Here is a 24,812-nt window from a genome sequence, read left to right on the forward strand (position 1 = left end):
GCCGGACCCACCCCGGCATTAACGCTTTGTTCATAAAGCCCTTTTCATTGACCCGGACGATGATATCGCATGGGAACTCCTCCTTCGGCAATTTTTTTTTTCTTAAAAATGATGAAAGGGGGCAGCTTCTTCCCATCGCTATGCACGCGAGCATCACAGTGAATCGCGAGTGCTCGTTTCCCGTAGTTAGAAGATTGATCTGCTTCGCCCCTTTCTCGGAAACAGTTCGGCTTGAGGGCATATCGAACCCGATCTGTCCCATCATGTACTCGCGTTGGTACCGGAGCGCGATCACATAGCACTGAAACTCGATGAGTTTGTGTTCAAATTCTTCGGGCAGTTTCTGACATACAGAAGTATGGCGCCGTAGTGAAAAGCCCTTCCTGAAGCGCCACATCCAGGATGGCGAGCCCTTGAACTGCGTCCTTGTGAGTCCCGAGGCACACGCAATCTCTACCGCTTTCACGCGGATGCATTCGGCAGTCACAGGCAGCAACCTAGCACGCAGCTCCCGGACTAAATCCGCAACCTTGGCTTCTAGTTCTGGATACGGTGCAGTCCACCCACGAAATGATGTTTTCTTCTGGATGCTGCAAGTAGCAATACGCAGCTTCTGACTCCGCCAGTACCGAACGCTCTTTTCGGATACTACTCCAAATTCACGCTTTGCCGCCAGGTTACCGTGAAGCTCCGCATACTCAATCGCCTTTTTCTTGAAAGTGACGGTGAATTGTAATCGGCTTCTGCTCAATTTGAAGCAAAAAAGTCAAAAGCTGGCTTTTAGCAGAATAACTCTAGACTATGGTGGCTAGCTCCAGACAACGGAAACGCAAAATGGCGATGCCACGCCGCGCTGCTGCTGATGGTGATGGTGATGGAGATGTGATGGAGGCTGTTGACTTCAGCCGCCCATTGTTGCAAGACCTCCGTAGTCTTTCCGCCAATGACCGATATATAAGACGAGGGTTGACTTTTCGCCACTTACGGTAGGTGCAGCTGCGGAAGAGGCGAGACGGAGACAGCGGCAGCTGGGTGACTTTTGGTCTGAGCGGGCAATGAAGTGCAGTCGAATCGCATTGGGTTTTTCGATGATAGGACTGAGGCGGCGATGGCGGCAGCGTGTGCTTTCGTGCGCTGGGACCAAACATAGTTTTGCAAAAAGGCTTTACCAGTGGTGAAAAGATTATTACGCAAGCTTGCCATAAGGCATATTATAAACACTTATGTAAATTATTTTCCGTAAGGAACCGGAGAAGGCTCCCGCTCTTATTGTTGTCGGTGAGCCATTTGGAGAAGTCCTCTTCCCTTGTTGCGGTTAGTCCCACTTCCCGCAATATCCTTGATGCCCGTGCCCTGCACAAGTCCGCAGCAGGTGGCGAACATCCACTTCTGCTGTTGGTGTGGAACACTTCGGGCATGTGGTGGGTCCGATGCCTTCTTGAGATTCCCATCAGCATGTTACCGACGGGGTAAGGGCCGCCCCAGCTCTTATCCTTCTAAGAAAAACCTCCTCCAATCTCGTTAAGTTACGAGGGAGGGGGAAAGTATGCAGGGGAGCGGAGCAGGCATCAAAAGGTAGCCTGGTGGGGGGTGCAATAGTGTTTGGAACTTCATATGTGAGATGGTCAACTCTTCTCTGCTCAGCGTTCTCAGCATCGTCTTGTGTCCAATGTATGTGGATGCGTATCTTTGTTTTTTTTTATTGAGTTCGTGGATTTCCTGGGTTACACAAAGTGTCTTCGTCACTTTCTTCAGTTGTTTTATGGCGGCGAAGGAATCTGTATAGATGTGGGCTTCTGTTATGGAATCTATTTTATTTATGGCCTCCATAGCATCGCGGATTGCATAGCGTTTCATCACAATGTACCTTTAGTTCACTGTGTGTTGGGCTAGTAGTTGCTGTTCTACCGCCATTTTCTATAATTGATGCGTCCGTATATGCAATGCAGGTACCTGGAAGTACACCAACCAGAGGTCGAGATGCCAGCTTTTCTTTACGACGAAGCCGAGTAGTCTTGTCTATTACGACAAACAAGACTACTTGGCTTCGTCGTAATAGTCATGAATCCCCACAGAGGGTGGTCAGCCATTGGTGGTGTTTGCACTGTCAGTCAGCGTATTCAGCTGTGCAAATTCTTGGAGAATAAGGATAGGGGTAAGTTTTGGTAAGGCCGTGATTGTGCGCATTGCGTTTCTATTTATTGTTTCCAATTCCGCCCACTGCCGCCTGGTGAGTTTTTGGAATTGGGCCTGGTATAGTATCCTCGGCTGTAACACCAATGTAACACATCTTTCCATGTCCGCTCGAGCTCCTCCTCTCCGAGATGAAATGCATTTTATCAAGTTTAAGGAAGTTGCAGCTACTTTTTTCACCTTATGAAGCCATTGTGTTCCTTTGCCGGATTTGTTAATTTCTAGGCCAAGAACTCTCAACTCATCCACCCCTTGCAATGCCCGATTTCCAATCTTTAGGGTGACTTTTTGCGTTGCCAATTGTTTTCTTCCATTCCTGTTTGCAACATGAATGTAACTGGACTTTTGAGGTGACAATTCCAGACCTGCATCTTGGACGTACTCATCTATGGTATTTAAAGCCTCTTGCAAATACTGATTCTGTCTCTCAAGTTGTTTATGAGCAGACCAAATCGTGACATCATCTGCGTATATCATGAACCGCACTTCTGGTATTTCAGCTAATTTTCACGCCAATGGTATCAGTGCGATATTAAATAGCAAAGGTGCTAACACAAACCCTTGTGGCATGCCTCTGTTTGAGGTGTAATTGCCAATTTGTTTTCTGTTTATCCGAATAGAAATGTCCTGTCCTTAAGCAGATTATGTATTGCTTTTATGACCTGCAAGCGAATGCCCATACATTCCATGTTGCTAAGAATCTTGGAATTTAACTTGTTGTTGTACGCCTTCGCCACGTCGGTAGCCACTACAGTGCGCACAAGGTGGCTATAAGGCGACACGTGTATTACTTCTTCAGTTAGCATAGCCATTCCATTTTCTGTGCCAAGGTTTGTTCGGAACCCAATTTGTCGAGCATGGTATTTTTGATTACTTTCCAACCACCATGACAGGCGGGTTGCTATCATCTTTTCATAGATCTTGCAAATTGTGGGTGTTAGCGAGATAGGTCGCAAAGATTCTAGGCTTGTGGGAGGTTTCCCAGCCTTTGGTATTGGGACCGCCACCGAGTGTTTCCAGCCGAGTGGAATCTCTCCTCCTTGCCATACCTCACTTACCACATCCAACAAGCTGTCAACTGCAGTTCCTTCCAAATTCTTGAAGACTTCATAAGGAACATCGTCATGTCCAGGCACAGTCGTGAGAACCTACATATAATACAGTCTAATATTGGGATAGCATAAATAGAAAAAAATGTTTTCATCCGCGTATAATGTAAGCGAGGAAAGGTCAGTAAAGTATTTATTTGCACAACATTTTGCGATTTCCCCTTGAGGCATCCTCAGCAGGTGCTGAATAATGCCACGATCCTTCATATGCTAGTGTTGGTTCACTCCCCTTCTCGTGCCAACGCTCTAGATCAGAGAATTTCATGTACCGTGAGAAGAGCAGCTCACATTCACCCTGGACGCAGGATGACAGTGCACGAGCTGCCAGCTAGGATGCACTGCACTCGTGCCTCGTCGCATCTAGCATTGCGCACAGGCATGTGGAGTGTGCGCCCAGGAAGTGTTCTCGGATTCAGAGTTCTTGTACTGATAGTCCTCCAGTCTATAGTTTTCCAAGACTCCCTTGCTGAAGGCATCTTTCTCATACCTCTAAACTCATTCGGTATCCCGCATTCCTCGAAGGGGCGACCGACGGGCTCCTTGGAAATGCTGGTTAAGTGTTAGCAACTCGGTTGTAGGGCGTGGCCAGCATGTCTGGAGAGGCTCGTGAGAGACCCATGCAACGTGCCGGATGATCGTTTTGCTATCCCTACATCGTGCAAGGTGCGATCGACCTTCTTCCGGTTGCATGTGCATCATGGGCACTGGGGTCATGAGTGTCATGGGTTCAGCGTGGTGAAGCCGAAGCCATCGAAACAGTCAGCCGACACCACTGCTAAATTTAGCACCTCCTCTGGCTGTGAGCTTGATGCTGAGAGTGCCGATTTTTTAATGAGGCCGGAACTGTGAATTTAGGCTGAAATTTGTTCATACAGTCGAACCCGGATATATCGAACTCGGAGGGGATCGCGAAATAGTTCGATATATCGATAATTCGATATACAAAAATCGGCTGGTGACAGCACTTGCGATGCCAAAAAACGATACCGCACGTGTCGCGTAATCAACCCAGTGGCATAATGAACCCACCCTCCACTTTTGCACCCGATTATTTGAAGAAAAAAAAAAATGCGTTAAGACCAGCTCGCTCACATGCAAGCGATTGAGCGATCTCAGTGACGGGCGGCAGCGACAGAGCGAAAAATTTCAAACTTGTTGGAACTGCGTCCCTCTTGCCGCTCGAGCCACTAATACAAGGTTTCTGTGTCGCTGCTTCGGCAGAAATCGCGAGCGTTTTCGCTTGCATGTGGATGGCGCGCATCACTCCGTTTCGGTCGTCGCATCCACAGTTCATTTCTTGGCAGCGTGCCAAGATGCTGCGCAGCGATAACGCCAGGCCGTGTTTATCTTTTTATAGCTCCTCCGGTGGCGGAGAGCGAACTTGGCAGAGTGCCCGTGATGGCTTGATTCCACAAGCCTGGTTCGATTTATCACGCCTCGCTTGGAGCGGGCGTCATAATCGCAGCAGCAGACTGCGTGCTTTCGTTGATTCATACATGCAAAGACAAACGGCTCCCGCCAAAAAAAAAAAAAAAAGCCTGCCGCTTTTTAACGTTCGCAGCCGCCATACCTTACGCTACGTCGCGCGTACAGCACAACGATAAGAAAGGATGACTCTCACAAAAAAAAAAAAAAAAGAAAAACAGAGAGAGCTGCCGCTTCCTAACGTTCACAGGCGCCATAGCCACGTCAGCCGCCGCGGGCAGAGGGTTCGCAACACACGCTGGAGAAAGCGTCCGACATCTGTCTGAAAACGGGCTGAGCTGGCTTGGCGCATGCGTAGCGCGTGCTGAAGGAGAGAGAGAGCTCGGCAAAAGAATGGGCAGACCCACGCACATGGCTTGCAAACGTCATGTGTTGGCGCGCGGGAAACGATAACTGCAGATGCACGCGCCTTTGGGGAATGGGCGCGGCGCTGTCCAGAACTGTCCCCTCTCATTCCTTCTGCGCGTGGCTTGAAAACGTCATGCGGCAAATGGCCAAGGGTGATGTGATCGTATTTGGGGAAGGCACACTTTCCGGAGCGTGGTGCGGAGTTCGATATATCGAATGACCGGTGAAATTGAGTTCGATATATGACGCGGCTTTCTTATACTTTTACATGGGATTTTCAAGGGGATATTCCGTGAGTTCGATATAACCAAAATTCGATATATCTGGGTTCGATATAACCGGGTTCGACTGTATTCGCATATAATACGAGGCAGACGTCTGACATGATAAAATCGGGAGGAAAGAGCCTCATATTATGCGCGGGTTTTTGCAGTAATTAAGTTGGTTTCGGCATGTAACGCACCTCAAGCATAAATGAGGTACTGCTTTGTTCAAAAGTTTTCTATGCTCCTCTAATATCACAAGGTGTACTCTCGTATCAACTTATGCATATTTTGGTTTTCTTCTTGTTTTTGGACAAAAGGGGGGAGGGCTCCCCTTGCACGGCACTCATGATAGAAGCAAGCATTAGACATGTCACTTTTCATATGTGGGAACGCTTGGTTGCTAAAACAAGGTAACTCTCATACCATACGAATAATCACAGTCAGCACTGCCTAGCAGTTGTTTTTTTTTTTATGTGAAGAAGGCATATGATACCACGAGGTACGACATCCTTGAATACCTATCCGAACTGGGCATCCATGGAAAGATGTTAAACAGCCTAATTGGCTTCCTGTCTAATCACACCTTCCAAATACGCCTTGGCAATACCCTTTCAAAGAACTTAATTCAGGAAAAAGGAGTACCTCAGGGATGTATTCTCACCTAAATATTGTAGGGCCTGCAAGCGTGATGAATAAGAATGTTACTCCACTTTTCGGCCAGACTAAAAATTATCAGATGTGCGCGGCGAAGAAAAGAGCGTGAAGTTCTTGAATCTTTTGAAATCGGGAGATTAGGGCCTGATAAATGTGTAAACGAGGCTTCCATTCACTTATACTGCAAGAAGCTAGAATTTCTCGGGCGGACCAGGTGATTTTGTGTTTTGGCTTTGTGTGTTGGTGCGCATGCGCGTTGGTGTTGAAGGAAGGAGGCGTTGGTGCAATAAACCAGTTGTTAGTTTGCGTTCGTCCTGTGTTCTTCTTTTCTTGTCCCGTCCTTTCGGCACAGTTTAGTTTTTCAATAGTGTATTCTCAGTACCACACTCTTTGTCATAAAATTAAATTCCATAGCCAAGGTAAATCCCAAAGTCTGTTATGTACTCGGTTTATGTTGACGACCTCCAAATCGCATGTACATCATCCAGCTTATTAACATGTGAAAGACAGCAACTTGCATTACTTGCAACAAACTTAGTAATTGGGCAAACAAAAATGAATTTAGGTTTTTCCCTCAGAAAACAGTTGCTGTTCCCTTCTCGCTCAAGAGAGGCTTGCAGATTGATCCTACCCTTTGCTTAAATGAAACTATACTTCCAGTAAAGCAGGAACATAAATTTTTAGGCATAACATTTGACAAGAAGCTCACATTTCTACCACACATAAAGAACCTAAAAGTTAAAGCTGCCCAAGCTCTGAATATCCTTTCTGTCGCGCAAACGTTGGGGATCTGATAGAGCATGCCTCCTCTACATTTACCGTTCTTTGGTGCGTTCCTGTCTGAATTATGGATTGATAGTCTATGGTTCAGCAAGACCATCATATTTAAAACAGTTAGATTCAGTGTATAATCTCGATCTGCGCCTGTCATGCGGAGCATGCAGAACGTCCCCTATAGTCAGCCTATAGGTGGAGACAAATGAGCCCTCACTGGAAGACAGAAGAAAAGCGCTTACGTGTGCATATGTCCTCAAAATAAGGTCATATGAAAAACACCTTTGCTACCCGATTGTCACAGCTTGTGCTTCCTGAATTATATTTACCAATAAACCCTAAGCAACAAAGCCTTTGATATTACGGTTTGAAGACATATGCCAGAACTTTGGATTATTGGAAACATTGCCTGATGTTGCTCAAAGCAGCAACCCACTTCTCCCCTGGTACGACCGTCCAAAAGTCTGTGACGTTACCCTAACACGCTTCAACAAAATCTAAACCCCTATAGAGCATATCATACAAGATTATCCTACTCTGAAAGAAAAGTACAGTAATTGCACAGAATTTTACACGAATGGTTCAAAAACTAACTCATGTTGGTTGTGCAATAGGGGAGGGGAGCTTCGAAAAAGTAATTGTGCATCAATATTTACAGCCGAATGCTATGCTGTCCTGCAAGCCGTAGAAAAGACTAAAAAAGACAAGTAATCAGAATAGTGTTATTTACACAGATTGGCTGAGCGTACTCGTAGCTCTAAATTCCAGAAATGCAGTAATGCTGTTAGTGGGCAATATAATACACAATATAACAAGGATAACAACACGGGCATAACATAACATTCTGTTGGGTGCCAAGTCACGTAAGAATTGACGGCAATGAGAGAGCAGACAGTCGCGCTGCCCAAGCTCACAATAAAAGTATTGAGAAAGTCAGTATTCTGCATAAAGACTGTCTGAAGCTAATTCACTTTAAACAGAAAGATACGTAGCAGTCCATGTGGAATAATGAAGAAAATAATAAATTGCACCTCATAAAACCCGCAATAGAAGAATGGAAATCGAACACACAGTAGCAACGTTTCATGGAAGTGACAGTATGCAGTCTCCGTATAGGACATACACATCTTACACACATTGTTTTTGCTAAAGAAACACGATAAGCCCACATGTGAAGAGTGCGGAGAGGTGCTCATAGTTTACCACATCCTAATTACATGCCCAAAACTTGAGTCACTACGGAGAAAGCATTTTACCATTTTCTACAATCAGGCTATCCCTTTCCACCCCAGCTTACTTTTAAGAGAAAGCGCTATAGTAGACTTAACAAATGTTTTCAGTTTCCTAAAAGGAGGAGACCTTCTAAACAAACATTAGTTTTAGCATACTTGTTTTCCCATTTTTTCACAAAAGAAAATTTAACCTTGCTCTTGGTGCATGATAGCCTTAGTTGCTTATGCGCCAAAAAAACACAAAACACACTTCTTCTCATTGTATGATTGTATCGATTTCGGCCTCCTCAACAATCTCTAAACGTAAGCCCGGAACAAGTCTAGCTCTCCGAGGATCTCTAAGGCCACATATTATAGTGAAGGCTTCTCAAAGAAAAACAAAATGAAAATATGCAATTAAGTCCTTTTTGCTGAAGAAAAAACTTTCTTAGCGGCCTCCATCTACGGCGTGCATGTACCGTGTTTACACAATTGTAAGTCGACCCCTTTTTTAAAATTCGAAAATCTGAAGTAGGGGGTTGGTTGACTTGTAATCGAAACCAAATCATGGCACTGCTAATAAGAGCGAGATAAAAACTTATCAGGGAGATTACGGCGAATTTGTTTGCTCTACGGCTTTAAGTGCAACATTCAGTTACTGTGCTTTCTTCTCGGTAAGAATTTCTTTTTTATCTTTTACTGCGCAGCACAAAGTCATTTTCGCAGGAGTATCGATAGTTTACAGGAGAGCCGCTATTCAAATCACGGCAATGCTCCCTTTTTGCATGTCAGTCTCGTCGGGTCATGTGACACGGCGGCACTTCCAGGTGGTTGGTGAAAGAGCCGACACCGATTATTCGTTGAGTTCGCACATTCGCACTTTTGACTTTACGACCGGCCACATGCTTCGTTGCATGCATAATAGCGGGAGTGTCAAAGTACAAGTGCTCGAAAATGGTAAGGGCCTTCCTGCCAGCCTTCACGAGTCAATACGGTAGTGGCAATGGCCCTTCACAAGCAACCTGTGTTGCACCACATGACGCACTGAACGGCATTTGATGAGCGCACATTTTGGGACGAAGGAAAGAACCATGGAAGCACGTAAAAAACCTATCACCGTCGTTCGAAACGCCGTGCAACTGTAATCGGTTAGGCTGGCTGACACATGGCCAATGACCGCAGATGCGCGGGCTGGTGCAGGGCTCGTGAAAGCGAAACCAAAACTAAGTAGCTGGCTTATTATCGTAGATGAGGCCATTTGTGTTTCGTTACACTTGCCATTGCGCGCATGTTAAAGGTGCACTGTCAACTGTCAGGTTTGAGGAGTAATATTTTGATGATTGCTTACAATGACATGCAGTTGTACCCAGACGTGCTGGACCGACCGTTGCGAGCCCCATAATGCCCATCCGACACCATAGCCTTACATTGGCATTGCCTGGAACTGTGTGAACAGAAATACTTATTTATGAATTAACAGGGGTTGCATTAACGAGCATTTAGTTGCAAGTCTCGGAGGCCGCGCTGAACAGGCAGCAAGCAGCCGCTTGCCGTCATTTACCTACTCTCCGGCATTGCTGGCCACTGCACCAGTCATGGTGCCAGTTACGCTTCACCCACTCTTTCATTGCTTTCCGTGGTTTTATCTTCTGTTGGCATTTATCTTCGTAGTCTCATAACTATGCCACCAAATTGCGGGGGTATTTTTTTGGCCATGTGTTGGGTACCAGGCCACCCATGCGCGTTGGCACATAGTTCAAATTTACTGTAGTGGAACCGACTCTAGAGAGAAGTAACTGGCTTTGTTCTACACAGGCCTCTGTGAAGCTGAGCCGTACCAGGTAGTGTAGTTCAAATTATTCAAAAAGTTTGAATTATTGAGGTTCGAATTAATGAGCTTTCTTTGTATACTAGTTTATTGTACAGGAAGGACCTGCATGATACAGGGTAGAGCTGTCAAATCGCTTAAAGGACCAGAACAAATGTCTGAATGAACTGAAAGCTCAAATTATTGAATGGGCTTCTGGCTCTCTTGCTCGCAGCTACACGCAATCCGTTGCATATAAGTAGAACCCCTTTATAGTAAAGTCACTGGGACCAGCAAAAATCTCAACTATATCAGGGTCTTTACTACATAGTTGTTGGTGATGACATGGTCCTGAAGATGCTGTCTGTAGTTAAATGGCCCCTTACTGAACATGGCTTGTTGCTTAATGAAAAAAAAAAAATACTCTGAAATAGCTTCCCTCTCTCTCTTATCATCTCTTCATGCAATTTTTTTTCAGTTACAAAAATTTTTTTACATCTAGTGGAAGTACCCCTTAAGCATGAGGACAACATAGCTACTAATGGTGTCACTTATTGCTGTTTTTGTCTTTTAAAAGGCAATAAATGATAAATGCGCGTGGCAGTCAAGTACTGCAAGGCCGCACACGCTGCACCTCCACTTCTTGCCTTCGCTGCCTCGTGCTTTGAGCTGCACAGTGCTGGGAATGTTCGCCTGTTTCTTCCCCTTCCTTATTTCTTGATGCACTTGTACTCTCCCTTACTTTTTGAACGGACCGCGCCACCTCCTTTCTGTGTTTATCGACAGCTTCACTTTTTTTTTTCCCTATGCGCTGTGTACTTTTCCTCACGGCTTCAAGGCCTTCGTAAAGTAGGCTTCTCCTGAATGCTGCTAAGCCTGGTGATAAAGCTACTTAAAAGGGCACTTGGTGTTATTTTTGTTTCGATATACAAAAAGTTCTTTTCCTCGTGATTCTAGGTACCTAGTGCACAGGCGGCGATGTCATATCGTGGAAGTCGTCGCCTGAAGGGGATATCTAAGCTTACTACTGTCAAATCTCAATATCACGAATCTCGCTGGACCGCGAGATCTTAATCGTTATTTTGAAGTATTGTTGCAAGGAAAAATTAGCGGTTATAAGTTCTTTTTTAAACCTTGATATAAAAATGACATAGTACCTTGGCTTTAAACATGTGTAGACAAGCAAAACCTAAAATGAAAAGGTCTTACTAACTTCAAAGCTGATTTATTTGAAGAAATTTGTAATTTTCTTGTCCTGCTTGCAGCACACACGACCACACACCACATTACTCCACTACAGCTCATACATACACCTTCCACATTATGCAACACCTCCGAACGATAAAAGTAGGACTTTTTCAATGCTCTAAAAAAACATCAGAGTTCGATATGACCTCACCTTCAGTGTTCCCTCTCGGTCTTTCAAAATGATCGCGGCGGTCGATTTGCAGAAGCCGATTCGTTTTTTTCCCTGCATTGATTTCTTGGAGCGGAAGCTGGTCTCTTTTCTTGGCACCTTCGCTGGTTGTAATCATCATCAGATCTCGCACAAACTTCACAATAAGATAATCCTCGACAAAAGAAAAAAAAACACTTTCCTGCACGTACGAATGGCACGGATGAAAGACCCGTGAACTGTATACAACGCCATTATACAACATACACACAAAAAAAGGCAGGCCGCAGGCGGCGAGGCCTCTGGTTACTGCATATTAAACCACAGCTTTGTGGTGGCGCTTGGAGTTGGCACTAGATATGCTGATGATGATAGCTACAGCCCACAAACCATCAAATGGCGGCTTTTGTTTCACGCGAAAATTGTGAGCTTCGGTGCTGTTAATTTTGGTTTGATTAAAACTGCATCCTCATTAGAGGCAGAAGAAGCCGCAATTACCTTGGCAATCTCCTCAAGTACTGCCACACAGATCTTTAGTGATTCAAAAACAGCAATCTGCAATTTCGTACGAGGCAGGATTCGCACGCCTGCTTTCAAAATTCTCAATTCTATTCAACCTTTGACCGGATCAGTTGAACTCCTATGGGTGCCTGCTCATGCAGGCTACCCTGGGAATGAAGCTGCCCACAACACAGCTCCAGCGCACGTCAACCGAGCAGGGTCAGCTATAGACCCAGGCAGTGCACGCAAACGCCTGGTTACCTATAATGAAATTACCCGCCACTACAGGGAGAAACGACTCGAGTATCTGCCCCCACACTAATCATTTTCTAAACTCGAGCAGGTGACCTGGCGCCAGCTACAGTCTCATACCTTTCTATCTCCAGCACACCTTGCCCATATCCACCCAGGCCTTTTCTCCCTTGTATGCACCCTCTGCAGAGCACCCAAAGCAGACTTCCACCACATCCTCTGCATTCGCTCGGAACTCCAGCCACCCTGAATTGGCAACTAACAGACATAGAGTGATGGGAGATCGCAGTGTCCAGCTCGGACCCAGCTACACAAAAGGAGCTAGTGGGCTGGGCTTTAAGAGTCGCTGAGAGCCACAAGCTCCTGGCCACCCTACGCGATATTGAGCTGGCCCATCAGTATAGAAAATAATAAGGCTCAAGAATAAATGTTTTCACCACCACCAATGTGGTGTTCGTACTAACGAGATTTGACTATAGCTAGGTACTACTGTGATTGATGCCAGCAGCTTAATAAATAAACGTTTTCACAACCACCAATGTGGTGTTCGTAGTAACGAGATTTGACTATAGCTAGGTACTACTGTGATTGATGCCAGCAGCTTCCACGAGCTTGGTTCATTTGACTATCTTGGAGGATAGATAGTAGTACCCATGTTCAACTGATAGGGAACCCAATCTCAAGTTTCGCCGCGCGATGGCAGCACCACATTCCTGTCATGGTGGTGAAATGTGAAACAATGGGACGTTGCCGGAGCAGACGCTCCACTAGCTTCCTGTGCACATGCGACGATCGAGTGGCGCCTGGCAGTTATTTGGCGATACCAAAACGCTTCCGCTGATGCGAAACGGAGGTACTAAGTAGAATTGTGTCATGGGTAGCCACAATAGTAGACGAAGCGCCAAAAAACGAGGCTCACATGTGAAACTTTGCAGATTCCTTTGGAAGCGTTTCCAGAAGACCCGCTTTGCAACTGCATGACGACGTTCTGAGAAGTCATGCGTTCTTTGTGGAAATGAAAAGAGCCAATTTCCCCCTTCTCTGTAAACACTCAGAAATGTTGGCAGTTGACAAAGACGGCTTGGAGAGGCATCAAAAGAATACAATGGTTTAACACCATGCATACGAAGTGAAGGGGGGGGGAAGACTATCCCACTCTTCACTCCCCGTGAGTCTTGCTTTGCCGATTTTCTGTGCTCTCTCTTGTGCCCTACGACCAAGAAAATATCTAGGAACAAGGCCTTTTTTTTTTTTTTTTTCTTGGGGGGTAGGGGGGGGGGGGGGGGTAAACATGCCTTGCTGAGACGCTCTTACAGATTTCCGCAAATTGGCCAATAAATGAACCAACTATTATTATTCATAACGAAAATATGTCTGAAGTGCAATACAAAAGCGATCCTAGTTATGGCTCGATTGACACTACTCGCACGGAGCACCCTATTCTCGTCACAGGTTTCGTTAATTGAAACCAAATATAAATGAAACATAACCATTTACTAAGAACCGAAATAAAACACGATTGTAGTACAAGCTTGGATTTCACTTGCCTTCCGAGCCAGCGAGCCGGTTATGACGCGTGCAGCGCGCGGAGCACGCATGTGCTTTTGAGGCTGCTAGCATTCGTGCCTTTGAAGAAACACCTCCTTTGGACTACAGTCGTGCCCCGTTAATATGACCCCCGTCAATATGGACGACCCGAATTATGGACAGTTTTTCTGGGGACGAAACCTTTTCAATGTATTTATGCCTCGTTAATATGGAAACTCGCTGTCTGGACAATGGACAGGGGAAGGATGCACGCGCCCCACTTGGGCCCATGTATTTTTGTCTCGTTAATATGGACAGTGCTTGAAAAAAATCAGAGGAGTCCGAACGCAAGTTAAGGAAGGGCGCGCTGCCCACGAACCTACGCGACAGCCAATACGGGCGGGATGCCTGAACGAGTCCTGTGGGGTTGGAAAGAACCAAAGCCGGCGTGTTGCCGTTTTTTTTTTATTGGGGGGGGCGAACACAAGAGCAGAGAGGAACGTACACAGCGAACCGAGGGTCAGCGTAAGAAAGACCCCGAAAGGGGGGAACCCGGAGATTTCTGGGTGCAGTGGAAGTGTCGCCGCAGTCGGGAAAACAGCAACATGTGGCTGCAATAAATTCTGCTGAACGTGAACAGAGAGGCCGGTAAAAGCGTAATAAAGAAATGACAGGAAGAAAGACAAGTGCCTACAGTGGCGGTGGGAACTGAAGTTTTCTTTCCCAAAGCGCAATGTGTGTTCCATGAAGCTGTTAACGCTTTTCGGTGAGAGTTAAGACACACTCACAAAGTAGAGCGACAAAAGAAAGGCGACGTACGAACACGCAACCGGGACCGAGCGTCCCGTCATGGAAGCGCTTCCCTCTCATGCTCCTGGTTTTCGTCCCTGTTGCGCTGCCGAACTGCCATGCACACTGGGCGGTCGGCATGTCGGCTTCGCTTTGATTCAACGATGCGGCCTTGACAAGGTCTGAGCTCTTCGTAGTCGGCTAGCCGTCGTTCTAAACTGTACTTCAGCTTGCAGTGTTTATTTTATAGGAACACATAAAAACGGCACCAAGAAGATGGGATGTTCGATAGCCCTCTGCATAGCAGCTTGCCAACTTGACTCCCTTGCTTCCTTACAGAAACAGTACAAGGCAAAAAAAAGAAAGAATCAGAAGAACGGAAAGGCAGAAAGGTTAACTAGGCAAAAAAGTGCGAACTTGAGTCTGGCTTTTGGCATGGTGGGAGTTAAACGCAAAAGAACAGAGCTGAACGTAGGCACCAAGAAATCTGTGAATACAAGTGGCAAAAGCCATCTTAGTCAATCCAAGCCGCGAGGGACTAGTATCGACAGCTCAGCTGTTTCCTCGCCTCAGGAGAATCTCAAGCAGCTACTTAGCGGCTACTTTGCTCAGTGAAGAGGCCATTTTGGAAGTGGCGGTGAGTAGAGAATCAGACGCTGATTCATCGGCCAGTGAGGAGTTCATGCTCGAAAGTTCGACAAACACAAAGCCCAACATCACGGGTGTCATGGTAAGCGAGTCGCTTCAGACTGCACTACAATTTTTCGAAGACAACAATGACAAGGATAATGCACTTAAAATTGCCGGTGTTCTGTGAAATTTTGAATCCAGTGCACACCGTTATGTACAAAAGCAGTTGTTAATTACAATTATTTTTTCTCAATAAAATCAATTTTGTTTTTATTCATGACTCGTTATTATGGATGACTCGCTTTATGGACAGTTTTGGTCGGAAACCAAAGTGTCCATATTAACGAGGCACGACTGTATAACTTTCTTCTACTGCAAGATTTGGTTTAGTAACATTGTAATAATAAAAACAAAACCGTATATAGATCTCATGCTACAGGCCAAAATGATGATCATTGAGCGAGCTTTTTTATTTTTGAGAGTACTGATAATATTTTCGCAGTTTTTAAACATATTATATATGACAATATAATTGCATAGCAGACTTACCTCGAGATACACTTCCTACGTTTTCGCTAACGTGGGAAACGCATTCACAATCAATATTTACTCATCGCTGTTTGTCGTCTACTCTACAGTGCAAACGTGAATAAAAATTTTCTCGCCTATATTTACGTTGTCTTCATGGAAATATGCGGCAGGTTATGCAATCATCAAGACTGGATGCAGGCGGCATGTCACGATGCACCTGCGGGGGCGTGTCAGGACGCGTGCTCGTGCGAAAGAAAGCGCGCGGTGCATGCCGCGAAGGCGGCGAGCCGAGCCGCAGCGCCCCAGTGTGTGTTTTTCTGCCACAGATGGCGCTGCCTATCAGGAGCCGCAGCGCTGCCCAGTGATGCTTTGGGAGCCTATGCTGCAACTTTGTGCCACATATAGTAGGCTCCTGAACCCGTACTAAACAGTGTGGCACCTAATTGGGTCCTGGACCCCTACTGTGGGAAATAAAGTTTTACCAAACCAAACCAATTGGGTCCTGTAAGGCTTCACACACTGTCATGCAGTGGCACTCCGACTTGGAATGCAGTGTTGTGGCGGAAGGCTGTTGAGATCTTTTGCAATTTACCGACATCGAAGTCGGACCTCAACATAACGATCAGAGGTATTACAAATTGCTGGCTATATTTAAATGCGCCAAAATATTTCTAACCAATGCGTGCAATTTTTACATTCCGCTCATATGGCAGGCAACGGGCTTTGTCTCTTTACATATGACTGTAGGGCTGTGGAATGGAAAATGGTAGGTGTAACATTACGAGGGGGGAAGCTTGCAGAGTGGGTCAGAGAAATAACTTGAGATAATGTCATTCTAATGGAAATCAAGAGGAAGAAATGGGCAGGGTATGTAGTGCGAAGAGCGGACAACTGATGGTTGCTAACAGTAGCCAATTGGATTTCAAGGGAAGGTAAGCGTAGCAGAGGCAGTAGGAAATTGGGTGGGTGGATGAGGTTAAGAAATTTGCAGGGGTCAAGTGGATGCAGCAAGCACGGGACCAGGTTCATTGGAGGAAAATGGGAAAGGCCCTGTAGTAGGTATAGTCCGGACTAATGATTATGATGATATTACTTTTGGGGGAGTGGCATGCATTTGTGCTATGGTCCATATCTTATATTTCACTTCTCAGTGATGCCATGGATAGTGTAGCAGTGTGAACACCACCTGTTTGCTCCTCTCGCACCCATTGATTGCACCCTGAATGTAATTTCATGGTCAGGTTGTAGCCTTCCAGTAGCCATTTTGTGCATATTTTGACTGCCACAGCGATAGTGGAAGCATTCAGGCATCTCATTCGAAAGTCATAGAATTAGGAGTGCCATAAAAGCATGAACTATCTGGCATTGGTGGCAGCACAGGCATTTGTGTGAGTACTCAGTCTGAGAGAGGTCTAAGATGTGTAGAAAAGAAGTAATTACAAATACAAATGGGACAAGAATCAGAATTGCAATAGATTGGCAAGTGAAAAAAAAAAAATGCTATTGCATTTTGCCTACATCAGTGAGTCAGTTGCTCCAAAATTTGTGTGTGTGACACCGCTGTAATGCGGGGAGGACAACCTAGCTGGTGTTCTTCCTCTTGCCTACATGTGTTGGTGGTGCTGTGTGGTGAAGCCAACATAACTGGCGTTTGGCATACGTTTTTTTTTTGTTTTGTTTTTTTTTTCTTTCGATTTCTGCAATTGCCACGAGCCTCTAAAGCCTCTGAAAAGTTGATATTGTTTCACTGACGAAACGGCACACTCTTCTTGTGCGTGACCTTTTGGCAGAATTGATGCATTTTGGCTATATCCAACTATTTTATAATTTTTTATAACTGTAATCAGGTTTGGCAACTGCCATTGCATTCTTTGTTGCCTGACATGCTCATACCATGCTGGTAGCAATATCCTGTTGATGTTGAAGCAATAAATATGGACACTGCTGTTTAAACTAACCTGAATCGTATGTGGACCTTTAAAGTACCACATGAAGGGTTTATGTTGCACAAAAATCACTGCTGCACAGAGTCACCTTTACTGTGAGCCATACAGTGCTATTTGATCGCATTTGAGCCTCCTGCTTTGACGCGATAATCACTTGCCATGATAAGTGATGCAGTAATCAGTACTCTTGGTAACTGCGTTGGAGTATCCCATGTGCTCATCAAGAATGCAGAACTCCAAAACGAAGAATGTTGCGAATACACCATTTAATTAAATTACCCAGCTGGGAATGCTGCAGGCTCAAATGAAATGGCATCTGTAGGGTTCGGAGCTGCACAGTAGCAGTCAAAATGAAGCTTCAGCAAGCTTTTCTTGGCTCTGTTTTATTCTATTGTGTCTTCTTCCTTACAGGAGCGGCTGGCTCATCTGAAAAAGCAATGCCAGCCTCATCTAATCCAGGCAGCTCGCACTTCAGTTGAAGGAATATGTGCCAAAATTTTTCACATGTCAGTTGACAATGTGAAAAAAATACATGATAAGCATTGGGCCATTCTCAACCAACATGGCATTGAAGGTGTGTACAGGCTGCTGAGTTCTGTAATAATTTTAGCGGTGCACAAATATTCATATTTTGAGTTCGAATGTCTGGTAGTTGAAATAGCTTTACTCCTAAATAGTTCCGCGTACAGCTGAGCCTCAATATGACGAACCTTAATATAAGTTTGCAATGCAACAGACTTATTTTGTTTTAGTTTCTTGCCTCCATTGAAATGCGTGTTTTTTGTTTTGTTTTTCTTGATTTGACAAAGCAATTCCGCACTCCGCACAAAGTTTTTGCAAGCATAGAAAGCAAATTGTGCCAAACTCTGCGGCCTAGAAATCAAATAAATTTTAGTTTTTAGAAGGGGAGTGCAAATTTTGAAGTTTTCGAATACGAATCGAATATGGATATAGAAAAAATATGCCTTTAAATATCAGTGAAAATAAAAAAAGAAATTAAAAAGTGGCAAACATTATTCATATTGTTCATCACACACTCACAAAGTATTTGCAAGTAAAGTTAAACTAGAATTGCACAGAAGTGTGTATATTCTACTGAAAACCCCAGTATAAATTTTTTGTATAAGGAAGGACCTGCATGAATCCTGGTGGATCTGTCATATCTGTCCTGTCGTGTTTCGAGGATGCCTCACTGCATAATCCACAGTCGAGCATTGTGGTGAAGCACCGGTATGATGAAATGACGGTGAATTCGAAAAATTTACAGTGTATTCGGTCATTTTCGAATATTCGAAAATTCTGAATATGAACTTTTTGAATACGAATTGAATAACAGACTTATTCAATTCGCATTCGAAATTTCACATATTTGCGCACTTTTATTTATTAGAGAATTCTGAAGGGTGCTGTAAAAGCAATAAAGGTTAAAACAAAAATCCCCTCCGTTGTGCACTGGGTATGTGGATGTTCCAATAGCACATGATGACTTGATGTCTATATTGATGTTTTGACTTCTTAAAGCATTCATTTTGTTTACTGGCATTCAAAGGCACGCTGAGACAGTCTCCTCCTTGTAGTTTTGGTTTAAAGGTATACTGAACAAATATCCAAGAATATTGAGAAAACACCACAATTGCATTCTTAAGACAGGATTTCACTAGTACAGACACATAGTTCGGGTTAGTTTTGAGCGGATGGCTTTATTTTTTACGTTTACTGAGCCGCTGCCGGGCCGCAGGCAGTGCGCTCCCAACTGTTGTGACATCACATTTACCCTCAGCAATGTCATGGCCCCACGGCCCTGCCGCCGCCGCCCCCCCACCTGAGAGAGGGCCTGCACAAGAGATGCAGGAGTGAGGGAAGTAAGACGCTCTCTGGGCGAGGGGAACACTATAGCGAGGGAAGGTGTTTTTATTAGTGTGCGGGTAAGAGGGCCTGTGCATTAGGTGCACGAGCCTTTCTGGGAACTTTGCACGCGGGGAGTGTGGAATGCGGCTGACAAGGGAAATAAGGATGAGTAGTGTACAGCATGGTTGAAAGCTGAGCGCTGAATCCGCTGTCCCGTAGGAACACCAGGAGGAATTTTAGGGTGTGCTCAACTTTATTAAAAAAAAAAAAACATTATCTGTCCACCTTGTCAGTGCCACGGAGGAAGGGGAAAATGAGCGGGTGCTCTTGGCGGGTGCAATCGCTCGCGATGAGGGTGGCTAGAGAGGCATGAGGGGGGTGGGTAAAAGTGACAGGATATCCGGTTTTGTCAGAGCTGTCACAGGAGGCTGCTAGGTGCGGCGATTTGAGAAATATTCTTTAAAATACTTACTTTCTGCTTATTTCTTTTCATAGAGTCTGTTGTTTTGGTCACCCTCAATGTGATAGCTACCATCTGTGCTAGAAATCCCGGCAGAAATTTTTTTATTCAGTATACCTTTAAGATAACGGATGCCCATCTCGCTCTGCCACATTAGCTCAGTTGTTACATTGGTTAGGGCACTCAACTGCTGATCCCGGGGACACAGATTCGATCTAAGCCACAGCTGCTGCTTTTCATTGGAGGCGAAATGCAAGGCGCCCATGTTCTGTGCGACGTTGATGCACATTTCAGCCACCCATGTGCTCAAATTTCCGGAGCGCTCCATTACATTGTCCCTCAATGTGACTTGGGACCATTAAACCCTGTGATCAAAACTTCATACCCATCTCATGGAAGTAAGTCCCGTGAGGACACAGTTAGCAGTTGGTAAGTCACGTCCAGTGCACGTGCCCATGGCTACCACAGTCTGCAAATCAAACCTAACCAGCTGCACTATATTGATCCCATCAGCATGTGGAAGCACATGATGGGTCACAGGGTTGCTTAATGCCATTAATCGACTTCCATAGCAACGCTTGGTTTCGTTTGCCGTGCCCATTCTGTAGCAGTGGCCACATTAACATGTGAAGCTAATGGCCATTTTTGGTGTCTGCGTTTTTACCTGCAACCATAGCCAAGATTTCGAGATACAGTAAAAACTCAATTTAACCAAACTTCCGATTTAACGAAGACATCCTACTCAGATGCCCATGGGGTCTTGACTGGCTCAAAATAATGAAACCAGTTTCTTGATGTCGCACTATTTATTGGATTATTATTTTTTTTTTAATGAAGGTGTAGAGTGTTCATTTTTGGTCTGTTTTATAGAGAATGCCCAATAGTTTTTTATTGTGAGCCAACGGCAACATCACAGAACATCGTCCCTTGTTTTACCAAACTACGCCATGCAAAATGAGATTTATAATTTTGAATTGAATTCACCAGATTATGAGTGAGGTGGTTAGTGCCCTCCGCACCAGTTTGTCGGGACACAAGAGGGGATGCAAGGCATGCTGGACGCATTTCAAACCTAAGAGTAATCCACGTGGTTGTTGCCTACATAGCGCATTCAAGCCAATATCACTAACTTCTTTTCTGGGAGATTAATTTTTCAGTCCCGTGGGGCTCGTCTTGTTGAGTAATTTGTTGCTTTTCATTTGCACAAGGGGTGTCGGTCGTTTTTGTCGGCCACAATTTTATTTTCGGCGTAATTACGCTTTGCCAATATGATGCCACGGTAGCTTTCTGGATGCAGCTACACCATATAATCAAATGTACCAAATTAAGTGACTGAGAAATGCCTCACTAAATTTAACAAATTTTCCTATTTAACTGCATAATTAGTAGCTGCTCTCTACTTCGTTAAATCGAATTTTAACTTTGTCTGCAATTTGGTCAAAATATGTATTAGGATATTATATAAATTCAAGGCATTGTGGGAAGCTGCTTGGTGCTTCTGGACAGAAGCGATATTTGGGGTGCACAATTTAGATTTACCGAAGCTTTATTGTACTACGCTTACCGCTTGTTTTGCTTTGTGTTTCTTTTAAAATCGCCTGTGTTATCCTCACGAACGCTTGCAGGCAAAATAAGTCAGTGCAGGAAGGTTTCAGGGATAGTGATATCATTTGCTCCATTGAAGCCTTGATGCAGTGAAGTTTATGGTATAAAATAGGGGTTCTTGAAAAGTATGAGTACATTATACTGAGGGTACATGTTCATAAAAAAAAAAAAAAAAAAAAAACTGTCGATGTAAAAAAAAAAATGCCTATGCCACGCTGCTGCCTGAGCACTAAAGCAGCAGATGACCAATGAAAGCCGGACGGGCCGTCACATAGGTGCACAACTTAGCCAGTCAAGCCTTGCCATAGGGCGTGAATGAAGTGGGATGTTCGTCTTGTGCGTTCTCTTTACTTTGTGGTGTGAGCATTATTGAGCAGCGGATGTATAACGAAAAACTGATTGTCAAACTCATAGAAAAGAACAAATGCTTACAGAAGAACTAAAAGTGAGAAAAAAACCAGAAGTCCATGTACAAGCCATATCGCCAGATTGTGATGGGGGGGAGGGGTTCCTTGAGGCAAAAAAGTTTCAGAGCCTCTGCGCTACAGGTATTGCACCTCCACAACGCCAGTTGGTGAGCAAGGTGGTCAGACATTTTTCTCGTTGAAAGAGTGCAATAGGATGAGGAGGCTAAGGGAGGTAGAATGGACGAGACAAAGCACTGAGTCGCGTGCTTTCTTCTCCTTGGGGTCTTGTCCCATTCTGCTGTTTCACTAAGGGAAACATACCCGCGTCATCATGTTGGACAGTTCATGTATCTCTGTATTGATGACGCTGTTTGCATACCTAAAGGTCATACGTAGCTTAAGAAGAAAAAAATAGCTGAGTGGCAAGATTTGTGCTGCACAGAAGAGCGGCACAAAAGCTGTTTGCTTAGAATGGTGGCTTATTTCACTTCTTGTTTTGTCTGTTGAAGATATACTCTCCGATTTTGGACTTCAAAGTTTTGTCAGTACAGTTGCAGACCCATTTTTTGGACTTGGTGTTGTCAAAAAAAAAAAAAAGAAAAGTCATTATATCACTGTTCGAAAATTCTATCAATTTAAACAAAAACCTCTTGGCTGCAAAAAAAAAAAAAAAACTACCTAAAAAATTGTAAGGTTCACTGTTTTCCGCTATTAGATTGTTTTGAGTCAGGCTTTTGTATTTTGATTTCAGAGCGCATTGACCAGCACATATGGCTGTGTTGTGATTGGTTTGTTAATAAATATTGCTAGGCACCCACTTGTGGCAAAGGCCGGAGTAGTGAAAAAACATAATAAACCAGACAAACCCTAGCACCGTTCCCATCAAAGTTGTCAAATGAAGGCCCTTCAAATGAGTGAGTAATAACTTTATTTAGTGTCCGGTAGGGTTTAACATGACCGCGCCTAGGTTGCCCTTGTGGGAACGTCGCAATCTTGTCTCTTTGCCGCCTCGAGGTCCTGCTGAATGGCCCAGAGTTGGTCGGTGAAGCTGGAGCTGTGCAGAGCGGTGGACCACCTCGATGAGAGGGTTTTAGGATTAACACCGGTCAATTGTGCCTTAAAATCCCAGAGTATGTGTTTGTCTTGCAGACTTTGCTTGTGTTGGTGTTATATATTTTGTCATTTCAAAAAAGCGTCACAACTAGCTAAACAGTGCATGATAAACTTTCTTAAAGGCCTATATAAATGAGAAAAAAAAAAAAGGAAAAGGACAGAAATATTACACATGTACAAACAAGTACTGCCGAACCCAGCTACAACTAACACCATTTCATTGAAATGTTTCCAATTCCCCATCAGCTTGGCATAGAAAGTAATGGAAGTTTCTCACCATAGTGAACCATTTTTGGGGTTGTTTCAAGTTAACAAAATTTTCACTAATCAAAGCTTCACTAATCAAAATTTAAAAATTTATTTGACAATAAAATAAGCATATTGCCACCAATCTGTGCACTTCGGCAGGTTCACGGTGTTTTTGTTTCACTAAAAATTACTAGAATTGCTGTGCGCTCCTACTGGCCCACCCATTCGCACACACATGAAGGCTATCTTTGCTTGGTGGTGATGACGATGGGCTGGCTGCCTTGGGACAAGGCGCATTCCATTTCCTTGCAAGCCGGAACCGTAATCAATCCGTATCTTGTAACACCACCATCTGCACTAAATGTGTTTGACTCACGTTATGTGATCCGTAGTTTATCGATGTCCACGACCACAACATTGCAATGGGGAAAAAAAAAAAAAATAATAGAAGCAGAGATAGCTGACCAACTTTTTTTTTTACAAAAAAATGATGTATTTGGATGGTGTAGTTCAATCTTACAGTGTTTTAGGGCTGATTTAATTTGTGCGAAATTTGTCATGCGCCCTGTTAATTTTATTGTAGCCAGGTTGAGCTACACCTCCTCAAAACTTGGAGAGAGAAAAAAAAAAAAAAAGAGTATGTATGATCTAAGCATATGTTTTGAAGTAATGTGAAACCATCCACCGTGACATGCCCCGTAACCTAGATGTAGCTGCGGTAAGAAGTGCATTAATTTAATATTGGCCCATGTCACTTTCTACAGTCTGCATTATCATGCGTGGGCTTTATCACAGCTACACATCTGCATTGACTGATTGGTTGGTTCATAGTGTGGTGGTTCCGCATTTTTAAGTCCGAAGTCCGTTATCATTCGCCATCGCTGAAGTAGTGTGCTTGTGCTGCTGTAAACTTAGTGTTGTCGTGTTTACTGGTTAGTATTGTGAATCATTTATGTCTAATCAACTTGCCCAAATCAGTACCAATGGTTGATTATTTCATTCTCTCAGTTTATGGTTCTTTTTTTTTTTTTTTTTGAACATTGTAAGTGTGCTATTTATTGAGATGACAGCATTTCAGTGGCAAGATGTGCTTGAAATATTTTCTAAACTGTTGCATCTGTGTCCCATGCAGAGATCACCAGCCCATTGCACGTGACAAACCCGAAGAAAGTGTTTTGCTATCCGGTTCAGTTTGCCATCTCATCACCTCGGTTACCAGCTGTGGATGTGCTCACAGACAAAGATAGCACCATGCTGCGCTACAAAGGCGAAGTTGTGCGCATCAACACACCTTACTTTCAAAAGCTGGTGAGCAGGCAGCATTTCAGCCGAGCTCGGGGCTGTTTCTCTGCTGCTTTTTGTCCATTTCAGTGTCTTCAGTGTAACAAAACAGGGAAAAGTAGTGCTTTTTTTTTTTTTTATTAGTGACTGCATTTCAAGACAGACTTGAAGAGTAAAGTATGCCCTCATGAAGCTTTAACAGCATTGCTCACAGTTGGAGAATTAAATGCGTGTTCATGTTTGCATGCCTCGGAACTGTAGCATAGCACGTCGCTTTCATATGACACCCAGCAGCTTACACCAACATGTATTAGGTCGTTTGTACATTTGGGTATATTTTTCATGCGTCAGTGATGTAAGAAAACATAGATATATTGAACTCGAAGGGGGTTGGGGATTAGTTTGATGTATCAATAATCCAATTTATAAA

General features: G+C 44.3%; 1 protein-coding gene across 3 annotated transcripts in view; it reads left to right on the forward strand.

The window, feature by feature from the left end:
- The window catches only part of Pcif1 (Phosphorylated CTD-interacting factor 1), a 145,330-nt gene that overhangs the window by 73,007 nt on the left and 47,511 nt on the right, over positions 1 to 24,812 (forward strand). For all 3 annotated transcript variants that reach the window (XM_084590331.1, XM_084590333.1, XM_084590332.1), the window contains exons 8-9: positions 17,831 to 17,993; positions 24,234 to 24,409. In XM_084590331.1, the coding sequence (XP_084446457.1) occupies positions 17,831 to 17,993; positions 24,234 to 24,409 (339 nt within the window). The remainder of the gene's footprint in view (positions 1 to 17,830; positions 17,994 to 24,233; positions 24,410 to 24,812) is intronic.

This window comes from Amblyomma maculatum, chromosome 1, assembly GCF_055883805.1.
Source record: "Amblyomma maculatum isolate TAMU_Amacu chromosome 1, ASM5588380v1, whole genome shotgun sequence".
Taxonomy (NCBI): Eukaryota; Metazoa; Arthropoda; class Arachnida; order Ixodida; family Ixodidae; genus Amblyomma; species Amblyomma maculatum.